This window comes from Arvicanthis niloticus, chromosome X (genome assembly GCF_011762505.2).
Source record: "Arvicanthis niloticus isolate mArvNil1 chromosome X, mArvNil1.pat.X, whole genome shotgun sequence".
Lineage (NCBI taxonomy): Eukaryota > Metazoa > Chordata > Mammalia > Rodentia > Muridae > Arvicanthis > Arvicanthis niloticus.
Genome location: NC_047679.1, coordinates 98,023,333 through 98,044,174, shown reverse-complemented (window position 1 = coordinate 98,044,174; position 20,842 = coordinate 98,023,333). Strand labels below are relative to the sequence as shown.

Below are 20,842 nucleotides of genomic sequence, written 5' to 3'. Positions count from 1 at the left end.
CAAAGAAACAGGTGTTTAAAAGGATCTGTCAGCTAAAAAGAAATTAGCCAGTCAAACACCCAAATTAATTATTTGGGTATTCTGAACTAAAATAGCTCGAAGACTTGCTAGCACAAACCTTTTACAAAAAGAGCATGAAAATACAAATAATTCAGGTACTCATCCAAAGTTCCCTCTACCATTCAGAAGCTACACCCATGAAGTCTCAGCAACATGATAGCCTAAACATAAGCTGAACAAGAAACACATCGATAAACTGAGATTGGGAGAAAGAGTCTTCCCCAGGGTAGAGAACAACTGTTTTTTTTTTTTAAATTGGATATTTTATTTCTTTACAATACAGATGTCATCCCCTTTCCCCATTTCCCCTCCCTAGAAGCCCCTATCCCATGCCCCCTCCTCCTTTATGCTTTTATACCATTTTGATTACATGCATGTATTAAGGTCAGTTCTAGGTTGAAGATCTAGCAATGCAATAGAGGAACAAGCAATACAATAAACACAAATAGGCAAAGAAAAAGCAAGGCATTAAACCCAACTATATGAATACTCCTGTGGTCACTGTTTCTAAGGGCTTATCAGGATGACCAAAGTATCTGAGCCTACTTCCCTATCCTAGACCAAGGTTATATTCATGTCTGAAGCCTACTTCCTTGTTCTAGCCTAAAACTTAGATTCCTGTCTGAAATTACTTCTTTGTTCTGGCCCAATATCTAGATTCCTGCCTGAGATTACTTCTTTGTTGTAGCCTATGATTTAGACTCCTACCTGAAATTACTTCTTTGTTTTAGTCTAGTGTCAAATTCCTGCTTGAAGCCTACTTCCTTGTCCTTGGCTAATGTCATATTCCTGTCAAGCAGCCCCTTTCCTTGTCCTTGGCCCATGTCAGCTTCTTGCCAAGCAGCCTCAAAGGCTCTCAACCTCTCCCAATGCACTTCTGTCTTAAGGCTCTGTGCAGAATCTTACCTGTCCTTAACTTGCCAGCCTGTTAATTTAATAACTCTGTCTGGGGGCCCATTTTCAGGTTTAAGCCATGTACTTTGGCTGCAAACATGTTGATGTTGTTAAAGATAAGCTTAACTCAATGGGCAGGAATAAAAGTATTCCCAGGACAAGAAGGGCTAACCTGATCAAGCTATATATGCCATTCCTGAGGTTTGTCCAAAACGGAAATACTGAGCTCAGGCCATGGATAATTTTATTGGCATTATTTACAGCATCAAAGGTCAACAGAGCAGCATTCTTTAAATTCATAATCTCATTATACAAAGTTAACACACCCAGAGAGGTGTTAGGATTATGCCAAATATCCTACAGGTGTCTTCAAACTTTTTTCTAATTATAATGACAATCACTGTGAATTTCAAAAGTGACACTACTCCAATGGTATTTGTCATGACACTTGGGATGGCTCCTAACTCTTGAACCCTGAACCTCCTTCAGATAATTTGAATGGGTTATAGAGCATCATTCGTTGTTCCAGATACCCATATAAATCCTTTTGTATACTCAATACATTAGTAACATTTTTTTTTGCTAGATGGTTAACAAAAATAGTTGTCTTAACTCCTTGTGTCAATGCTATTGCAGAAGCAGTGGTGCTAGCTATTAATGGAATTAAAGCTGTTATACCAGCAATAATCAAGCCTGCTACCTTCTTGCTTCTGCTTAAAGCCTAACTCACTTCTTACAGCACTTTCAAGCTTTTTTTCAGAGAATCAAGGTTTTCTAATACTCAGGACAGTGAGACAAAAGCTGGTTGATAGACCCCCGTAACAGACATGCCAGGTTTTAACACACTAACACAATTGGAAATTATACAGTCAATGCAACTTACCATAAATGCTGTAGAAGAGACAAAAACCAATTTTAGCTTGACAATTAAAAGAGCCTTAAAACATGCACTAACCCTTGTTTGAAATCCAGATCCTGTCCCAACATTATCTCTTGCTATCCTAACATCATAGCGAGCTACAGCTAGCTTCCAGATATGTTCCTGACAAAGTCCAGATCCAGTCTTCCAAAAGTAGACTGTTATTTCCCATATTGGATTGATTTCTAGACCAGTACATGATTGAATCCTAATAGCTGGGTACCTTTAAGAAGAATACAAGAGACATAATTTCTCTTTTCAATTCTCTATCCCACAAGGTCTAAAAACTTGAGGCAAGGCATTTGGGATATAGTCAAGTAAAGGTGGGTCAGGAACATATGTCCAATACAGCTCCCCAGTCACCCTTGTCAGGGCACTCAGCAAGCTCACAGGTGAGCTCATAATTCTTTGTCTCAGCAACAGTATGTCTCACCAATCTTTTTAAAGTTCCATGGGCCTCTTGCACAATACCTTGTCCTTGAGTATTATATGAAATCCCCATAATAAATTGTTGACAAAAAGTCTCAACTGCTCAACTATAATTGCCAGACCCATTATCTGTTTTTTTAAAATTGGATATTTTATTTATTTACCTTTCAATGTTTATCTCCTCTCCCATTCCCCCCAAAACCCCTTATGCCATCCCCCCTCCTCCTATTTCTATAATGGTGTGCTCCTGCCATCCTCCCATTCCCGCCTCACTGCTCTCCCCAACACTAGGGAATCCAAACTTTCAGGCACCAAGGCTCTCCCTCCACTTCCACTGATGTCTGGCAAGGCCACACTTAACTACCTATACAGGTGGAGCCATGAGTCCCTCCCTTTGTGTTCTCAGGCTGGAGGTTTTAGAAGGGCTGCTCCAGCTTGTTTCATGGGACCATTGAAAAATTGAAAAATCTTGAAAAATCTTGAAAAACTGTTTTCCAGCCTTTTACTGTAAGGTAGTGTCTGCCTTTGTCACTGAGGTGGGTTTCCTGTATGCAGCAAAATGCTGGGTCCTGTTTATGTATCCAGTCCGTTAGCCTACGTCTTTTTATTGGGGAACTGAGTCCAGTGATGCTAAGAGATATTGAGGAGAGAAGATTGTTGCTTCCTGTTATTTTTGTTATTAGTGGTGGCACTGTTTGTGTAGCTATCTATTTCGGCCCGAGCTGCCCCACGTTTGGGGGCCAAAATGTTGTGGACCTCTCTGTCAATGTTGGAACCCGAACTGCCAAAGCCTTGGGGGCTAAATTGTTAGAGCCGGTACTGCTTCAAGCTGCTTCAGTCCTCGGGTCGGGGTTCAGCAAGAGAGAGAGAGTGAGGATGGACTCGAAAAATGGAGACCAGACAGAGTGTGTTTCAATCCCATTTATTCTTCAGTCTCTCTTCCTAGTCCAAGTCCCAAGTCTTGAGTTCCTAGTCCCTAGTGCCTCCAAGATCCAAGCTTCTTTCCAAGCTCTCTTCCAAGTGCCTGCTACCTAATGCCTAATAACTAACTGCAAGTTGTACTGAACTCTTCTGTCTGCCTCTCACCTTTTATATGTCTCACTTCTAAGTCACCCCCTTAAGTCACACCATTAGGTTTTATCTCTAAATCTGATCTCTAAGTCACGCCCTTAAGTCTTGGCTCTAAATCACACCTTTAAGTCTCACACACCCAAGGGAAGATCCTGGGTATCTAAAACAAGATGTTATCAGAGTGTGCTCAGCTGTTGTAGGCTATTGTAATCAAATCTCTTGTCAGGGTATATGGCTCAAGATGGCCAAAAGGATGATAGCCGCCTTTTGGATTTGTTGGAAGAAGATTACTTTCTTGCTTTTTCTAGGGTATAATTTCTCTCCTTGTATTGGAGCTTTTCTGCTATTATCCTTTGTAATGCTGGGTTTGTGGAAAGATATTGTGTAAATTTGGTTTTGTCATGGAATATCTTAATTTCTCCACCTATGGTAATTGAGAGTTTTGCTGGGTATAGTAGCCTGGGCTGGCATTTGTGTTCTCTTAGGGTCTGTATGACATATGTCCAACATCTTCTAGCTTTCATAGTATCTAGTGAGAAGTCTGGTGTAATTCTGATAGGTCTGCCTTTATATGGTACTTGGCCTTTCTCCCTTACTGCATTTAATATTCTTTCTTTGTTTTGTGCACTTGGTGTTTTGATTATTATGTGATGGGAAGTATTTCTATTCTGGTCTAGTCTATTTGGTGCTCGATAGGCTTCTTGTATGATTATGGGCATCTCGTTCTTTAGGTTAGGGAAGTTTTCTTCTATAATTTTGTTGAAGATATTTATTGGATCTTTAAGATGGGAATCTTCACTCTCATCTATACCTATTATCCTTAGGTTTGGTTTTCTCATTTTGTCCTGAATTTCCTGGATGTTTTGTGTTAAGAACTTTTTGCATTTTGCATTTTCTTTGACAGTTGTGTCAATATTTTCTATGGTATCTTCTGTACCTGAGATTCTCTCTTGTATCTCTTGTATTCTGTTGGTGATGCTTGCATCTATGACTCCTGATCTTTTTCCTAGGTTTATCTATCTCCAGAGTAGTCTTCCTTTGTGATTTCTTTATTGTTTCTACTTCCATTTTTATGTCCTGGATGGGTTTTTTCAATTCTTTCACCTGTTTGGTTGTGTTCTCTTGTAATTCTTTAAGGGATTTTTGTGTTTCTTTTTTGAGGGCTTCTACCTGTTTACCTGTGTTCTCCTCAAATTCTTTGAGTGTTATTTATGTCCTTCTGAAACTCCTCTATCATCATCATTAGAAGTGATTTTAAATCTGAATCTTGCTTTTCTGGTGATATGGGGATTTCAGGACTTTCTAGTGTGGGAGAACTAGGTTCTGATGATGTCAAGTACCCTGGGTTGCTGATGCTTATGTTCTTGCGCTTGCCTTTCACCATCTGGAACTCCTTAGTGTTACCTGCCCTGTCTCTGACTGGAGTCTGTCTTTCCTATGATTTTGGTTGTGTCAGAACTGTGTGGGGTGGGTGTTGCTACTGGTGTTAGAACTGAGGCCCAAGATCTGCTCAGTGCTAGGGTGCAGACTGGAAGAAACCAGTGTTCCAGGCCAGGAGTGAATTCCTGGGTCCTAGTGGGTCCCAGTTACTCCCTGTTTGAGGCAGGTGTTGCTGTCTGCTTACCTAAGATACTGCCCGGGTTAGAGCTCCTGGGAGCCCCGCTTCCTCTGGGTTCTGTGAGATTGGGGCAGAGCTGCTGCTCGGGATCTGCTCAGTGCTTGGGTCCAGATTGGAAGGACATAACTGGTTTTTTAATGCCAAATGGTTAGCCCTGAAAATATACATACAAGTAATGCTATATAGATTGGGCAGATACTATTTAGGAATACAGATACACATACATATATGCATGTAATAACAATGAAAATGGCACCCATTTGAAAGGGAGCAATGAGGAATATATGGCAGGATTTGGAGGAGGTGAGGGAAGGGAGAAACATCTAATGATATTACAATATGAAAACTAAAAATGAAAAAAGACATCTCAGTTTTGTTTTAGCACATGGATAAAATCTGAGTGGTGAGGACAGTCCCAGGAGCAGGGTGATCCAGATGCCAAGGCCTACGCATGAGGTGGCCTCTGGACACCTCACCACCACCCAGGGATGTTGCAGCCCTCTCCGCTCCACGCTTGGGGGCCAAAATGTCCTGGACCACTCTGCAGCTTCAGTCTGCAGGTCAGGGTCTAGCCAGAGAGAGACAGAGAGAGAGAGAGAGAGAGAGAGAGAGAGAGAGAGAGAGAGAGAGAGTGGATAAAGGGGAAGAGACTCGAAGAATGGAGACAAGACAGAGGTTCTGATCAAGTCTCCTTTATTGAAGGGAAATCTGGGCTATTTATATGCTTTTGCCATGTGCCTTGTAGGTGTGGATATGACATAAGCCTTACAGGCATGTATAGCATGGATAGCACATGCACCTTGCACCTTGAACGAGTGGATACCATGTGCGCCTTGCAACTGGGGGCACTAAACAGCAAAACAAGATATGTGGGATAAACAAGATATTTATCAGAGTGTGCTAAGCTGTTGCAGGCTGTTGAAAACCAAGTCTCATGTCAGTGTATATGGCTCGAGATGGCTGCAAAGCTGATAGCCACTTTCTGCTAAAAGTCGCCTCCCAACACAGGGAGGCAGGTGATCCACCATGAGAGACTTTGGGCAAGCATTCTGGCATTCTGCTTGCTGCCTAGCTCACTTGTGAAAAGGTCTAAGGATCATGCCAATTGAAATAAAGTTCATTCTCTCCCTGTCTCTGTCTCTCTGTCTCTCTCTTTTCCTCTCTCTCTCTGTCTCTGTGTGTCTGTCTATCTGTCTCTCTCTGCCTTGGTCTGTCTGTCTGTCTCTCCTAAAAAACCACAACTTTGTTTCAGATGACAGTAAAGCAGGAGGAGCAAGTCTATTCAGTGACATCCAAAGAGAAGACTACAACCAAGACAAAACAAGCTGAGCAAAAGGAGAGACTGGACAGTACAGGTTAGCAAACATTCGCCGCCAACTCAGTGGATCTTGGGCATCTTTGCACAGTGGAGTGTATTTGGGTGTTTGTATAAACAAACATGCCCCCAGGGTTGCTACCCTCAATTCTCTTGGATTTTTCAGTGTTGGATGCTCACAAATGAGCTGGAGAGAGGCTTCAATAGCTAAGAGGCTACTGTTTTTCAGAGGACTTCAGTTCGGTCCTCAGCACTCAAGCAAGGCAGGTCACAACTGCCTGTAACTCCAGCCCCAGGAAGATCTGACACCTGTGGCTTCTGTGGGCACCTCTCTGCACATGTGCATACATATAATTTAAAAAGTACTAAAAGCCGATGTACAGCCCTGGACATCTCACCATAGCCCAGTGAGGCAAGTGCTACACTGTGAGAGACGTTATGTGACTCTGCTTGCTGTCTAGCTCACTTGTGAAAATGTCTGAGGACCTTTTCTGGGGTACATACCTGCACACATAATTTAAAATTCACAAAACAAAACTTTCCATTAGAAAGAGGTTTACACAAGTCCAGCCCTAGACTCTCCACCTAAACTGGCAAAACAACATTTGTACAGGCTTTGTGGAAAGGTTTGCACATGGTTTTATATCCGATCTAAATCAATTTCCAACCAGAGAAGTCTTTGTTTGGAGATGTGTTTAATTCTTTCAAATTAGTATGCTTGCTGAGTTCTGCAGAGGGCAAGTAATAATGGCCTATTTAGTATTCTTCTTCAATAACATAGCGAAATAGGAACAACTGAAGTACCTGTCCCCCAATTGCTTTTTATAGGAGTTATTTTTCTCTTCCAGTATAGAGAAGAGAGTCTGTGCTCACAATTACATCACATACCCATGGCTACCAAAGATTTGCACATCTGCAGGCAGGTTTCCTTGGCAGCTATCATTTAACCAATTCCAAACAAATACCGCCAGAGTGAAAACGTCTCTGTGTGTTTGGATGTGTGCACAGATGTATTTTAACTTCAGCTAGATGGCAAACTAATTTCATGCAGTGTTTGACAAAATTAAATGTTGGTTCCATTAATTAAGTTGAACGGTTGTCAGGGTTTTTCCACAAATGATTTTGCATGTGGTTTCAAAGATAGGACTTTCTTAAGGATGTATTCTTTCCCAGAAAAGAAAAAAAAAAACCCACTATTAACAGTCTTTCAAAGAAGGATGGGAGGGATGAAGGATGGATCACAGATTAAGAGAATAATGTCATTTACACAGTTGTCCCTTTCATACATGGAGATAGAATGGAGTCAATACTTGTAGGGTACTTTAGTTGCTCATCCACAAGAAGGGCCTAATTGAGAAAGCATATCCAGCTCTTCTCTGCTGTATATAGCATGTGAAACCACTAGGTGGAGCTACAGACAATGTCTGTGAGAAGGAACTGCAGCTAGGGCTCTGCCACTTAGATCAAACTGAGTTGCTTAGGAAAAGAATTGAGCAGAGCATTCACATAAATGCAATTGCCTGGGTGTTGGGAGTACTGCTTTGTATGTATTTAGAGAACTGCTTTACATGTTATGCAGGATTGTTTTAAGGCAAAAAGGTAGAAAATGGAAGAAAAGGGATCATAATCCTAACCTCTCTAATGATTCCTTTGACATGGGGGGGGGGGAGGAAGCATTAATCTATATAATATAGAATTTCAAGAAGTTTAGATAAGTACTATATAGAAAATAAGACTACTAATTAGAAAGCTAAAAGTTCCCACCTGGGCTAGAGAGACTGATCAGAGGTTAAGAGCACTTGGTGCTCTTCTGGAGGACCCGGGCTTAATTTCTCCATTTGGAGACTCATGATCATCTGTAACTCCAGTTTCAGGGGATCTGAGGCCCTCTTCTGGCCTTCACAGGCACCAGGCATCAGACATATATATGGAAGACAGACACACATGCAGGCAAAATAGCCACATACAAACAAAATGTATATATATATGACATTTTAAAGAATTCTCCTTGCTCCTACTCCAGTCAGGTTTTTCAAATGTGTAATCATTGTTACAAGATCATAATTTGCCTCTTTCTGAATCTCATTCCTAGTAGTTGGCCAGATTACTGATAAAGTGCTAATGAGCCAGTTTCGTACTATCCACTCATAGGACTGAAATTTCCCTTTGATTTGAACATTTCCCCATAGCTTAAAGCTAACAACAGTAAACAAGGGAATGTCATTTGCACAGTTGCTTCTTCATACCATGGAATTCAGTGGCAAACATAGCACTCTTTTAGGAAGTCTAAAGTACACACATCTCTCCATTCCTTTTTACATTTGGTGCAGAACTCTCAAGCCAGGAGCAGAGCTACAAATCAGAAACTCAGGATAAGACAGTAGATGAGACTCTAAGTACCGAGGCTGCCTCAAGCTACTACTCTGTTTTAGGATTCAATCCAAGAAGACGTAGAAGAAGGGCCAAAAATGAGTGGAGCATCATAGAAAGAGGCCTTCTAAAATCCACTCAAGGGTATGGCCTGAGCACTAAAGTTGAGTCCTCAGCTAATGAACAGATACCTGGCGAGGAACACTCTTTCTTGAAGCTCTTCCTGGAGGAGAAAAGCACAGGGCAGCCCACAAGTACAGAAGCAGAAATTACTAGTCTTCAGGAGATGCCTTCAGATAAAGGAGATGTGGAGGGTGAATTGGCCGACATAGATGCTGAAGTTCAAAGAGCACCAGCCCCCCAATGTACATCTACAGATGTGGCAAAGTCCGTGAGTCCACTACCATGCCATGAACATGGGCCTCCTGAAGGCAAGAAGAAAAAGAATAAAGCTGCTGTGTTACAGTGGATAAGAAAATCTATAAGCCAAGAAGAGGCCCAAGTGCATATGCATCCTTCTCAAGAAGAAGAAGAAGAAGCATCCAGTCCTGGCTTGCAAATGTTTCAACCCCAAATGGAGTTATCCTTGGAGAGCACAACTTACCACAAAGAGAAGCATCCCAAAAGTGGTGTCCGGGCCCTTTCTACAAGTGTTTCAAGTGCTACTGCAGAAGATGATGCTTCTGTGAAGATGATGCCTGTTTCTCGCAGAAGGTGGCCAAATGCAGGGGAAATCTCCTCAGATTCAAAGAGTTCCTCAGAGTATGAGAGTAGTTCTGAAATGCAACTGGGTCCTACACATTCTTTACAGCCTACGCGGAAGCCTAAACATGATGCTGATGCTGGTGCTGGTGCTGATGCTGATGATGCTGATGATAAAGAAGATGAAGAAGATGAAGAAGATGAAGAAGATGAAGAAGATGAAGATGATGATGTCTTCCTCAAGTCAGAAAATGTAGATGTAGATCTGAGCAAGATGGAGCAGCGTCAGCCTCTCAGAAATCCTTCCCAGTCATTAGGAAAACCCAAAGCTAGAGAAGCCTCAGAACTAGAGAGCTCTTCAGAAGACGTGAAAAGTTGTGAGGAAATGATGTCTGCATACTCTTCCCAGTCCTTGGAAGAATTTGAAGAATGCTCAGAATCAAGAATTTTCGCCATAGGTTCTGTCTCTGAAGAGCAGCCAGCTCCCAGGCGCCATTCCCAGGCCTTGCCGGAGTTGGAGGAAAAGGAAGTCTCCACAGAATCAAGTAGTTATGTTGAGAAGTACCACAGTTCTGAGGATCTGAGCAGCTCAGAGGAAGAGCAGCAAGAGTTGTCTCCAGTTTCAAAGAGTTCTCTAAAACAGTGGACTGTTCCTGCCAAGCCAGTGCGTCCCATACATACTTCTCCACCTATTGTAAGTTCAACTACTCAGCAACAACCTCCCATCATGGTGAACATTTCTATAGGACCAAACAAATCTGTAGAGCCACTGCCTCCCAGGCACACTGCTGAGTTGTGTGCGAGCCCTCCGCCTGAACATCAAGTGTTTGCAGAGCCAGAAGGCGTTGCTGCTGACTGGGACATTTTTATGCAGCCAGTGTCCCTTAGAAAGGCTTTGAAGGGGTACCATGCTGAGCAAAATGCCCCTTCCAGTGCAGACATTGTAAACATGGAAGAGGGGGCTTCTATGGAGCCGGTGCTTCTCAGACACCATTCTCAGCACCCAACCAGGCCAAGACTTGAGCAAGACGTTTCTGCAGGTCCAGAACTTACTGTTTCTGAAGAGAGTATTGCTGCACAGCCTTCCGGATATCCTTCCAGGCCTTCAGTGAGACTAAGCATCAAGAAAGAAATATCATCGGGTGCAGAAAGTGCTGCACTAGAGGGGAGTGCTCCCCTGGAGTCCCCATCTCCTCAGCGTCCTTCTCAGCGACTATTGAAACCCTTCATCCAGCAACAGGTATCTGCTTTTGTAAGAGGTATTTCTACGGATCCAAAGCTTCCAACACAGTTCCAGCCGTGGAAGAAGCCTCAAGGAAAGCAATCATTTTCTTCCACTCCAGAGAGCACAGCGTTTGAAGGGAGCACTTCTATGGAGAATATGAATCTGAATCTTTCCCAGCCTATGCTACCGCTGTATCAAGAAGTGCCTTTAGAATCCAAGACTGCTGCTGTTAAAATGATTTCCATGGGCCAACTGCACTCCAAATATTCTGCTCATCCCTTGCCAAGTCATCAAAGCCAACCAGTCACAGAAAGCACCTCTGTAGAAGGTGCCAGTTTAGTGGAGCTACTGCCTCCTCAGCCTTCAGGGATGCCCAAAATCCAGCCACTGATGACCCACGATCCAGTGAAAACTTCCACCCAATGGAGCAGCCCCATGGAGCCAATATCTGCTAAACATGTCTTCGAAACACAAGAAAACCCTAAATTTAAGCAAGTCCCTGTAGGTCCAGATAACTCTGAGGCCCAAGGGAGCATGTCTACGAAGCCAGTTCCTCCCAGATATTCTCCTAAGCCATGGCTGACACCTACCTTTGAGCAAATATCTGTTCCTCCAGGCAGTGTTCCTGCTGCATGGGACATTCCTATTCATTCACCAGCTCCCAAAATGCCTTCTCAGCCCTTGATGGCATCAGTAGTCAAACAACCAGTCTCTAGAAGACCCATGAGCCCATCTGTACAACAGATGATCCCTGTAGAGCCAAAGCCTTCTAGGTACTCTTTGCAGTCATGGCAGAGCACACGATTTGAACAAGTCTCTGTATCCCCAGATCATGCTGCTGCTGCTTCATGGAACATTCCTACCGATCTACCAGCTCCCAAAATATCTTCTCAGCCCTCCATGGTCAAGAAACCAACCTCGACTGAGTTAGTGAATGTTTCTGTGTCACAGAGCAGCTCTCTGGAGCGACTGCCTTCCAAATTCCCCTTCCAGCCAAGAGCAGATCCAGAGCACTATGTAGCAGAGAAAGGAGTTGCTACATTGAGGAGGCCTAGAAGGCATCATTCTCAGCCGCCAATGACCTCAGAAATCAAGAAAGAAGTTTCCTCAGATTCTCTGAGAACTTCTGGAGAGCGGAGCATTCCTATGGAGCCAATGCCTCCCAAGTATGCTTCTCAGCTCTGGTTGGGCCCTGAATTTGAGCAGCAAGCGTCAAGTCTAGAAGATGTTTCCAAGGAAGGGGATGTTTTGAGGGAGGCCTGGCTTTCAGGACATCCTTCCCAAACCATTATCAAACATAAAGTTGAGAAAACACCCTCAAGCTTTGAGAGTACCTCTACGGAGGGAGGCATTCCTTGGCGCCCACTGCCTCCCAAACGTCCCACCTCATTCTCATTAAGATCTAAAGTTCAGGAAATAGCCTCAAGTCTACAGAGTGCTACCACTCAATACAGCTCCAAGAAACCACAGAATGTCAGGGCACCTTCCCAGTCCTTTGTGAAATTCATGGCCCAGAAAGTATTTTCAGATAGTGCCGCTAGTGAAAGAAACATGTATGCAAAGCCTACTCCTCAGGGCCGAAGCCGTCCTTCCAGATCCCTGCTGAGGCCTAAAATGGATGAGCACCTTTCCTTATATAACTGGGATGATGAATCCAAGGATATCACATTGAAGAATCTGCCCATGAAGCAGCCTTTTCAGTCATCCAGAAGGCCTGAAGAGCCTCAAGAAGTTTTGTCATTTTCTGAGGGTGACCCTGTGAAGTGGAGCACGTCTGCCGGGGATATCTCTCAGTCCCTGGGGAAGCTTGAATACAAGCAGAAAGCCTCAGTTTCTGTCAGTTTTCCAGATGAGTGGAAGAAGTCTGAAGGACCTTCCACACAGCCTTCTCAAACCTTCAATGTAGCGGAGTTGCAGCCATCGATTTTACCAGCGGACTCGGCAAATGTGCCTGTGGAGTGGAGAATTCTTGAGGGCCGTCAGCCTCCTGGTCAGCCTACTCAGTCTTTCTTGATTACTGACTATCAGCAGCAAGTTTATGTAGACTCTGCCAATGCTTCTGCTGAAGGAGCCATGCCTGAGAATAATACTGGCTGCTGGCCCATGCTGAAAGGCCCAGCTTCAACAAAAAATGTGAAATACGGACAAGGCTATGAGGACTTCACTAAAAACACCCCAACTTCTGTTACCAAACCTGCCACGTTCGCTTCTGCTCCTGCCCAGAAATCATTTGTTCCCACAGACACTTATTTTAAGGACAACGTTCCTCAGTTTTCTGATGTAAGTGGAAGTTCTTCATCCCCATCCACCAGCAAGGCTGATGTCGAAAATGTTTTTGGAGTGCGGCTGCGAAGAATCTCAAAGATTGGAAAGGAGAATCCAGATACTTGCAAGCCGTCTGTCCCAGGTTCGGCAGCAGCAAGCAAAGAACAGGCAAACAAAGGAGCTCTCCAGGGCTCAGACAGAGGCCCAAAGAAGTCCAGCCCAGTATTTACCTTTGAGGAGAAGCAAGAGAACAGGCCCAGATATGAAGGCACTTTGAAGAAGTTAGCAGTTTACAGGCCTCCAGGTGAGAGTTTTGTCTCTCTAGGTAGAGGATCGACCTGTAAGGCAAAACCTTGTATGAATGGACCATGAATTCGCTAGCTTCTAGGCTTCCAACTGTACCGTGGCTTTGGCAGGGTTAGTTGTGGATTTAGAGATGGGATAGTGTCCAATTCATTTCATCCAATTCATGAATACATTTAGAAGTAACTCTTTTGGAGTCTTTCTTTTCCTAGGGAGGCAGCAGTCTAGAGAGCCATTCCCTTTTCACTAATAGACTCATGGCACCACTTCTTCCTTCTCCATCTACCTCATACATAGCATACTTTGGGCAGAATTCTGCGGTTTTTTTTAACTTTGCACACACCATGTCACTTTAATCTGCCAAATACAACCCCCAAACTGAGTTCATTAAGAGGAATATGTTTGCACTCTTACCCTGAAATCATCTTAATTTAATTCAGATCAAGGGGACCTTGTAAGTGCTACTCCTTAAAACATTGTGCCCTCAGAATCATCCTTGGAGAGTCTTGTCTCTGCCTCTAATCACACCCATTTCACCACAATATTTGCACAAGGGATGAAGAAGTAGAAAAAAATCTGTAAGATTTTTCTTAGAGTTGGAGGGGTTGTATAAATGGTTCGAGACTCTGATAGCTTGAGAATTTTCTCAGCCTATCTGTCAAGCATTGTTTTCCCCTGATTTGGTGATGGTAAGAGGGATGGCTAAAGGAAATAAAGGGTCCAGTAAGTGATAGTATGCCCATTTTAATGCACAGCTATTCTAACTACTCAATCCCTGCCTTCTCAGTTTGTAGGAAGGGTACAAAAGAGAATGGCCCTTCTCTAATTGGCATCTACTTATTTTTGCTTGGTAACCAACAAAAGGATCCCATTTGCAAGACTATTGTGGGTAACCTCAACCAGACTGGTGTTCCTTTCTGCCTGGCATTGGTTCTAATACTTCTTATTTCTTTCTCAGAAAAGACCTCTAGTTGGAAGGCAGATTCCTCTATGGAGCCAGCTTGGATCACCATGGTAAAACAACGGCAAAGGAGCTTTGGATCCCACTTTCCTAAAAAATCCAGGACCAAGTCTGAAGTTAGGGTTGAGAGCAAGGAACCTAGATATGAGGTAAATTACAAACCAAAGCTGGAAATTCTACCAAAGGTTAGTGGAGCCAATGATTAAACTTGCACTAGGAATTATGACAGACATGCAGTCACTGGCTCTTACTGGGAGCATTAATGAAGGACAATTCAAGAGTCTTTGTTTTGCATTCACACAAATATGTCTGCCTTGATACTCTTACAGGGTCTATGAAAGCTATTGTAAATGAGGAGAGTCTATCAGTCAAGCCTTGCCATAAATATTCTAAAGCAGTATTCCATGAAATTGATTGCAGAGTAGATAAGACAACAATAGTCCTATTAGTACAAACAACAATGCAACAACAACAGACATAACCAGTAGGGTAAAAACTGAGCAACTATAGTCTTCAAGTACATGCATATGATTTTCATAAATGAGAGTCAAACTATAAACACAGTAGGCCCCTTTACCCACAGAGAATACATTATAAGATTCTCTGTGGGTGTTTGGGCTTCACATAGTAAAGAACCCTGTTATTGAATGCCCTTTTCATTTTAATTCATTACTTATACATTGTGGGTGTTAACTTTTAAAATTTGAGCTCAAAGTAAGTATTTATTCCCAATTTCGAAATTAGATTTGTTTTTAACCACAGATTTTAGCAACCTCAGCATATGATGTTTTTATATTTTCTTAGTAAGTTTAGGATTGTTGCTTATTCATGTGATGGAGGCATTTTATAGCTTCTCTTTTTTTGTGTCTGGATGGCCAGCATCATTACCCTTGCACTTTGGGCATATTAGTATGTTGAATAATGGTCCCCGAGCACAGGCACTATGATGGCACCATCACAGGGCCTCAGACATTTAAGACAGCTAAGTAAGAGGCAAGAGACATCAGGACACACTGTATCGATATTAGACAAAGGGAAGATTCACAGCCAGGTGGGGATGGGGAGGGATGAGAATTCTATGCTGCTAGATATGGCATTCAATGTAAAGTTTATCAACTATTTATGAAAATTCTCATTGAACATTTTTAGACCATAATTAACCATGCATTATTAAAACTGGGAAGAGAAACCATAGGCAAAAGGTATCTATTTTTAGTCCAGACTTTCATTATGCACACTTTTCATATCAGTTCCTAAACATGTATGTTTAGGTGTCCATATTTGCATTTCTATGTACCAATTTGGTTTGGTTTCACACCTACATGCAGATTTTAAATTGCTACAGGATGAGCTAGACATGAGAATCAAGGATGATGGACTGATGCATGATGCCTTGTTTTCTTTTTAGAAAATCTGCAGAAAATGGACCCCAAGAAAGCACATTGCATTTACACATCAAAAGCTACATCAGAAATTCTATGCTTCTAAATGCTGGCTAAATTTATTAAGGAAAATATGTGGTGTGGTTAGCTTTTTCTTTAAAGAGCTTTCTCTTTTTAGTTGTTAGTTTTAAGTGGAAGGAGAATCATAAAAGGGTAAAGCCCACTCTGGTTACCTTTTTTGTCAGGGGAAAATAACCTCGTGTGTGTAAACATTTTGGCTTAGAACAGTTGTGTAGAGATCAACTTTAAAGGCCTAAAACCATACAGCCACACCATTTCCTGGCAGAAAAAGCACTTCTAGTCATATACCAACAAATGTTGGAAGATAGAAGTCTTAAAGTGCTCACTTCAACCAACTGATCAGCTTTATATGTGACCATAACAAGCTCACAGCTATGAGGTTGTACAATGCTAGAGAGAAGGTTATTCCCCCATTCAAGTAACAACCAGGTCTGGCCATGCTTAGCTTCTGCGATCAGCAGAGATAAGCAGTAAGGGTGGTAAGTTTATAGACAAAAGAGAAGGTAATCTATTTCAATATGTTTACACTATCTGTGTAACTAGATAACTTTTCTTCTAAGTCTGAAAAAAGGGTCTCAAACCAGTCAATTTGGGTTTTGTTGATAATATAAATTATGAGACATGAGAGATCGCCCAGTGGTTAGAGCACTCGGTGCTCTTACAGAGGACATAGGTTCAGTTTCCAGAACCCACATAGCAGAAGCTCATGACCATCTTTTTAAAAATCCACCTTTCTTTCTTTTTTATTTATTTAATTCACTTTACATCCCACTCACTGACCCCCTCCTGGTCACCTCCTATCATGATCCTTTCCCCATCCTCCCTCTCTTTTTTTTGAGCAGATGGAAGACTCCCTGGTATTCCCCCACCCTGGCCCATCAAGTCTCTGAAGGGTTAGGAACATCCTCTCCCACTGAGGCCAGGCAAGACAGTCCAGCTAGAAGAACATACCCCATGGACAAGTAACAGCTTTGGGATAGACCCTGCTCCAGTTGTTCGGGACCCACATGAAAACTGAGCTTCATATCTGCTACATAAATGAGGGAGGAGGGGCTAAGTCCATTTCGTGTAGCTCATGACCATCTTTAACTCTGGTTCAAGGGATATATACACATATATATGCAGAAAAACATTTGTACACATAAAATAAAAATTAAAAATCATTAATTAATATATTCCAAATGAATCATTTAATTGTATGCATGAATGTATGGATGGATGTATTCCAACATCAAGGAGCTTTGTGCTAACTTTTGTTATGAATCTATATAATTAATTTCTATACTTATATATTTCTATCCAGATGTATACTTCTGCATCAATATCTTTATCCTAAATCTATATCTCTTTTCTTCTGATTGCTTTTGAACTCATAGTACTCAGGCCAGGGCTTGCACCACGAAATTGTCTAAGAAATTTGCTGTCTTTATTTTCAGGACTCATAAATTTTTTAATTTTCATTTTGGTATTACAGGAATCTGAGCCCATAACTCATATCCTGCCAAAGACGACTTTTCTTTCCACTATCCCCAGACATGAGATGCCACAGTTAAGACAGTCTACAAAATCAGGTGAGAACACTCATTCTGACCTGTCAAAAATAGCCATGGAGGAATGTGGTAAAATGTTTTGCAATTTTAAGTACACTCAAAATACTTCTAAATCAGCTTCGTGATTTTTTTCATGGCTCTTCCATGAAATACAGCAGATATTAACTTAGTTTAAGAAAATACAATTGTTATATCTATGTCCAGTGTATAATTTCTATAGCTCTGTCTAGTCTTTCACTTTGATGAAGCAGCTTTCAAGGCAAGGCACAAAACATTCTTGTTGCTTGGGAGAAGAGGAAAAGACTAAGTCACTTTCTAGCTGATAGCAAAGCAATATGTCTTCGCTTGTTCTATCCTCAATGAAACTGTTGACAAAAATCCACTGCAAAGGCCCAGTACTATTGATTTATTTTTAACTACTGAAAATGCTTGTTGACAGCTGCAAATAAATGTGACAGGAAATGATACACTGTGACCTCATCACTGAGAGTTATGTTTTAGAGGGATTTCCTCAGCAGAAGCTGAAGGAATGGGGATGGCTTTACATTCAGCTTTCTTTGTTTTCACCATTAATCCCTTTCATGGAAAAATAAAAGAGTAGGGACCCAGGAACTCATTATTTGGCTGTGGAAATAACAGTCATCACCTTGCTCCATGTCTTGAGAGCTTATTCCTGAAATGTGGTTCTCAACTCTCCTGAACAGTAGACCCACCAGGAAGCTCGGAAATGATAGATGGCCCCAGCACCATCCAACTTATTCCATTAGTTCAAGAAATCACATGAGCACTGCTATTTTTTTGTGTGTGTATATATGTTTGTTTCTTTGTCATTTGGTTGTTGTAGTTGTCATTTGATTTTTGCCCAATCTAGAGCATTAATCTTTCAGGCCTCCTGGCATAGCCTCCTAAATGCTGGGATTATAAGCATGTGCCATCATACCCATTACATTAGTATTTTTTTAAAAAAATTCCTGGGTGGTTTCAATATGTAATTAGAATAGAAAACCACTGGTTTAGTCAAAAACATTGAGTTAGGCTCATTATCCATAGAGCAGGATCAGGGAGGCAGTGGAGTTGGGAAGAAGAGTAGTCTGTTTGACTACAGTAGTTGGCCGATTATTGTTTCATAGGCTTTTATTAGAACTATTGAGTCATCTGTCATTTAATTTCACAATGTCAGTGACTGCTAAAACAGATCTTAAATTAAAAAAGGAATAGGTATAATGTTTCCCCTTGTGAGATCAAAAGTATAAGATATTCCAATAATAAAATCAAAAGATTGACTGTTGTGGATGGGCGGTGGTGGCATACACCTTTAATCCCAGCTCTTGAGACGCAAAGGCAGGAGGATCTTTGAGTTCAAGACCAGCCTGATCTACAGAGTGAGTTCCAGGACAGCCAAGGCTAAGCATAGAAACCCTGTCTCAAATAACAACAACAAAAATATTTGTGGCTGTTTCACTGCAAGAATTATCTCACATCCCTTCCCATGGTTATGACTCTATGGCCATATCCATGTTTATGTTGTTCCTGGACATACCTATCAGGGCATTTGTCCAAGCAATGACTCTTAGAACAGTGACTTCTAAGAGAACACTGGTTGGGAATTACTAAAGTACTGGGTGATCAGAGAAAACCTGAAAGAATGGTCCACTTAATTTCAGCTTTAAACATATTCCAGTGTCTCTGGGTTTTCTGATTGTTTGTGTGTTGTTTGCTATGATTACAGTTACATTTGATTATCAGAAGATGCTTCACCCATATACCAGGGAAAGAGAAGCCAGACGATCTTTAAGTCTTCCATCAAAATTACCACAACCCGAGGAGCCTGAGTGGTTCTCAGTAGCCAAGAAGAAAGCCCAAGCATGGAGCCAAATGACAGATATCATGCAATAAATAGCTCCTGGATGGAGCTATTATTTTCAGTAATAATTGCCAGTAGTTATGGTAATTCCATATAATATTTTTGACAGGGCTAGCTTTTATTAGGGAAAATAACTTTAGAAATAGGAATTAACATTTTAATTATTTGAATGAAATAAATAAATAAATAAATACTATTAATAAATACTATTAATGTCTAACCTTCAATAACTCACTACCAACATCATCAAACCTAGCTCTAGAGCTGGTCTCAAGAAAAGCTATGCTACAGAATTGTAGAATCATTAACTTTAGACAGTGTGCCTTTAAAGAAAGCAAACAACCATATTTTGCTTCGGCGACTTAAAAATTGCCATTTATTCCAATCAAATGATTTTAGTGAAAAGATTTACATGATTTAGCCCCAGGGGATGGACATACTTTCCACCAGGCAGGTGGATAGTTCACTAGTTAGACAGTGTGTCTGCTGCCTCTGGGGAGTGACCTTCCTCTCTGGCTCCAGGCTTAGGGCAGAGAACTCTGTGTAACTCAGAGTCTTAGTTAATTTTCCTGTTGCTGTAATAAATTCTCTGATAAAATCAACCTAATGGAGAAAGGGCTTATTTTAGCATAATTCCAATGTATAGTCCATCACTGTAGGGAATTCCTGGCAGCAGAAACTTGAGGAAGTTAGTCAAATTGCTTTTCCAGGCAAGAAATGGAAAGTAATGAATTCTAGTCCTCAACTCACTTTCTCCCTTTTATATACACAGTCCAAGATCCAAGCCTAGGGAATAGTGTCACCTATGGTGGGTGAGTTTTTCCCACAGTAATTAACCTTTCCATTTTTAATTTCTCCACATTTATTCTATCTCTCAAGTCTAGCAAACATTATGAGAAAGCCATCTTTAGATGCCTTAACAGTAAACCTGGGATCATTTTACTAGATCCAAAGGACATCTACTTCTGCCACTTGGTGTTTGCTTTGCTTAAACAGAAATGCAACCTTGAACATCTATTTTGGATGCTTCTACATTCAAAACCAAATCTAGAGAGGCAATGAGAGTCTATAGCTAGCTTAAATAATTGGTGCTGGGTTTTTGTTGATGATGGTATCATGAGACACTGTATAACAATATGCTGGATTTTTTCATTTAATCTATAAAACACCTCTTTTGATCCTACAGCTTTGCCATTTTGATAGTGTTTAGATTTTGACAGAATGGATTTCATTCCATTTATGTTACCATAGCGAATAGTTTGTTTAAATCAATGGCCTTAACATACATAATTCCAGTATATCAGCTCTAACACTTCCCTTCCCCATTTTTGCCTATACCTCCATTATATCATTCTCACTTTGAGAACTCCCCATTAATAATATTTCTTCCACTACTAAGAAAACTTAGTTTTTAATCATAAGGTTAAGGTTTTTAATGCCTAGAAATATATTCTGATAAGTTTTCATTTTTCTTTTTAGCTTTCTTTGTTTTGTGTTACTGCAAAGCAAATAAATTCAATAAAGGTTGTTCTGTTATCCATTTCATTATGGGAAATGAGGGAAAAATAGAATATTGACAACTCAGACTGAAGGTTGTTACTGGAGCCACATTTTAAGAGACTGCTTTGTATAGAAGTAGTCTCTATACTGCTGTTACTGACAAAAGTTGATGACCTCCAAGTGTGCATTCTTCAGTGGGAGAAGGGACATGGCACATGGTGGCTATAATTAAGCCAGCTTGAGGACTGAGTCTAAGTCTTATAAGAAAGATGGGCTTATGAGCCATCATGGAGTCACTAGGATCATGCAAAAAATGCACAGCACACAGTGAAG

General features: G+C 41.3%; 1 protein-coding gene across 1 annotated transcript in view; it reads left to right on the top strand.

Annotated features, from left to right (window-relative positions):
• The window catches only part of Kiaa1210 (KIAA1210 ortholog), a 55,044-nt gene extending 34,491 nt beyond the window's left edge, over positions 1 to 20,553 (top strand). The window contains exons 6-13 of the mRNA XM_034485984.2: positions 6,244 to 6,346; positions 8,637 to 10,255; positions 10,379 to 11,001; positions 11,218 to 11,296; positions 11,348 to 13,178; positions 14,130 to 14,281; positions 17,070 to 17,166; positions 18,875 to 20,553. Coding sequence (XP_034341875.1) covers positions 6,244 to 6,346; positions 8,637 to 10,255; positions 10,379 to 11,001; positions 11,218 to 11,296; positions 11,348 to 13,178; positions 14,130 to 14,281; positions 17,070 to 17,166; positions 18,875 to 19,041 — 4,671 coding nt within the window. The 3' untranslated portion in view covers positions 19,042 to 20,553. The remainder of the gene's footprint in view (positions 1 to 6,243; positions 6,347 to 8,636; positions 10,256 to 10,378; positions 11,002 to 11,217; positions 11,297 to 11,347; positions 13,179 to 14,129; positions 14,282 to 17,069; positions 17,167 to 18,874) is intronic.
• Positions 20,554 to 20,842: the final 289 nt, after the last annotated feature.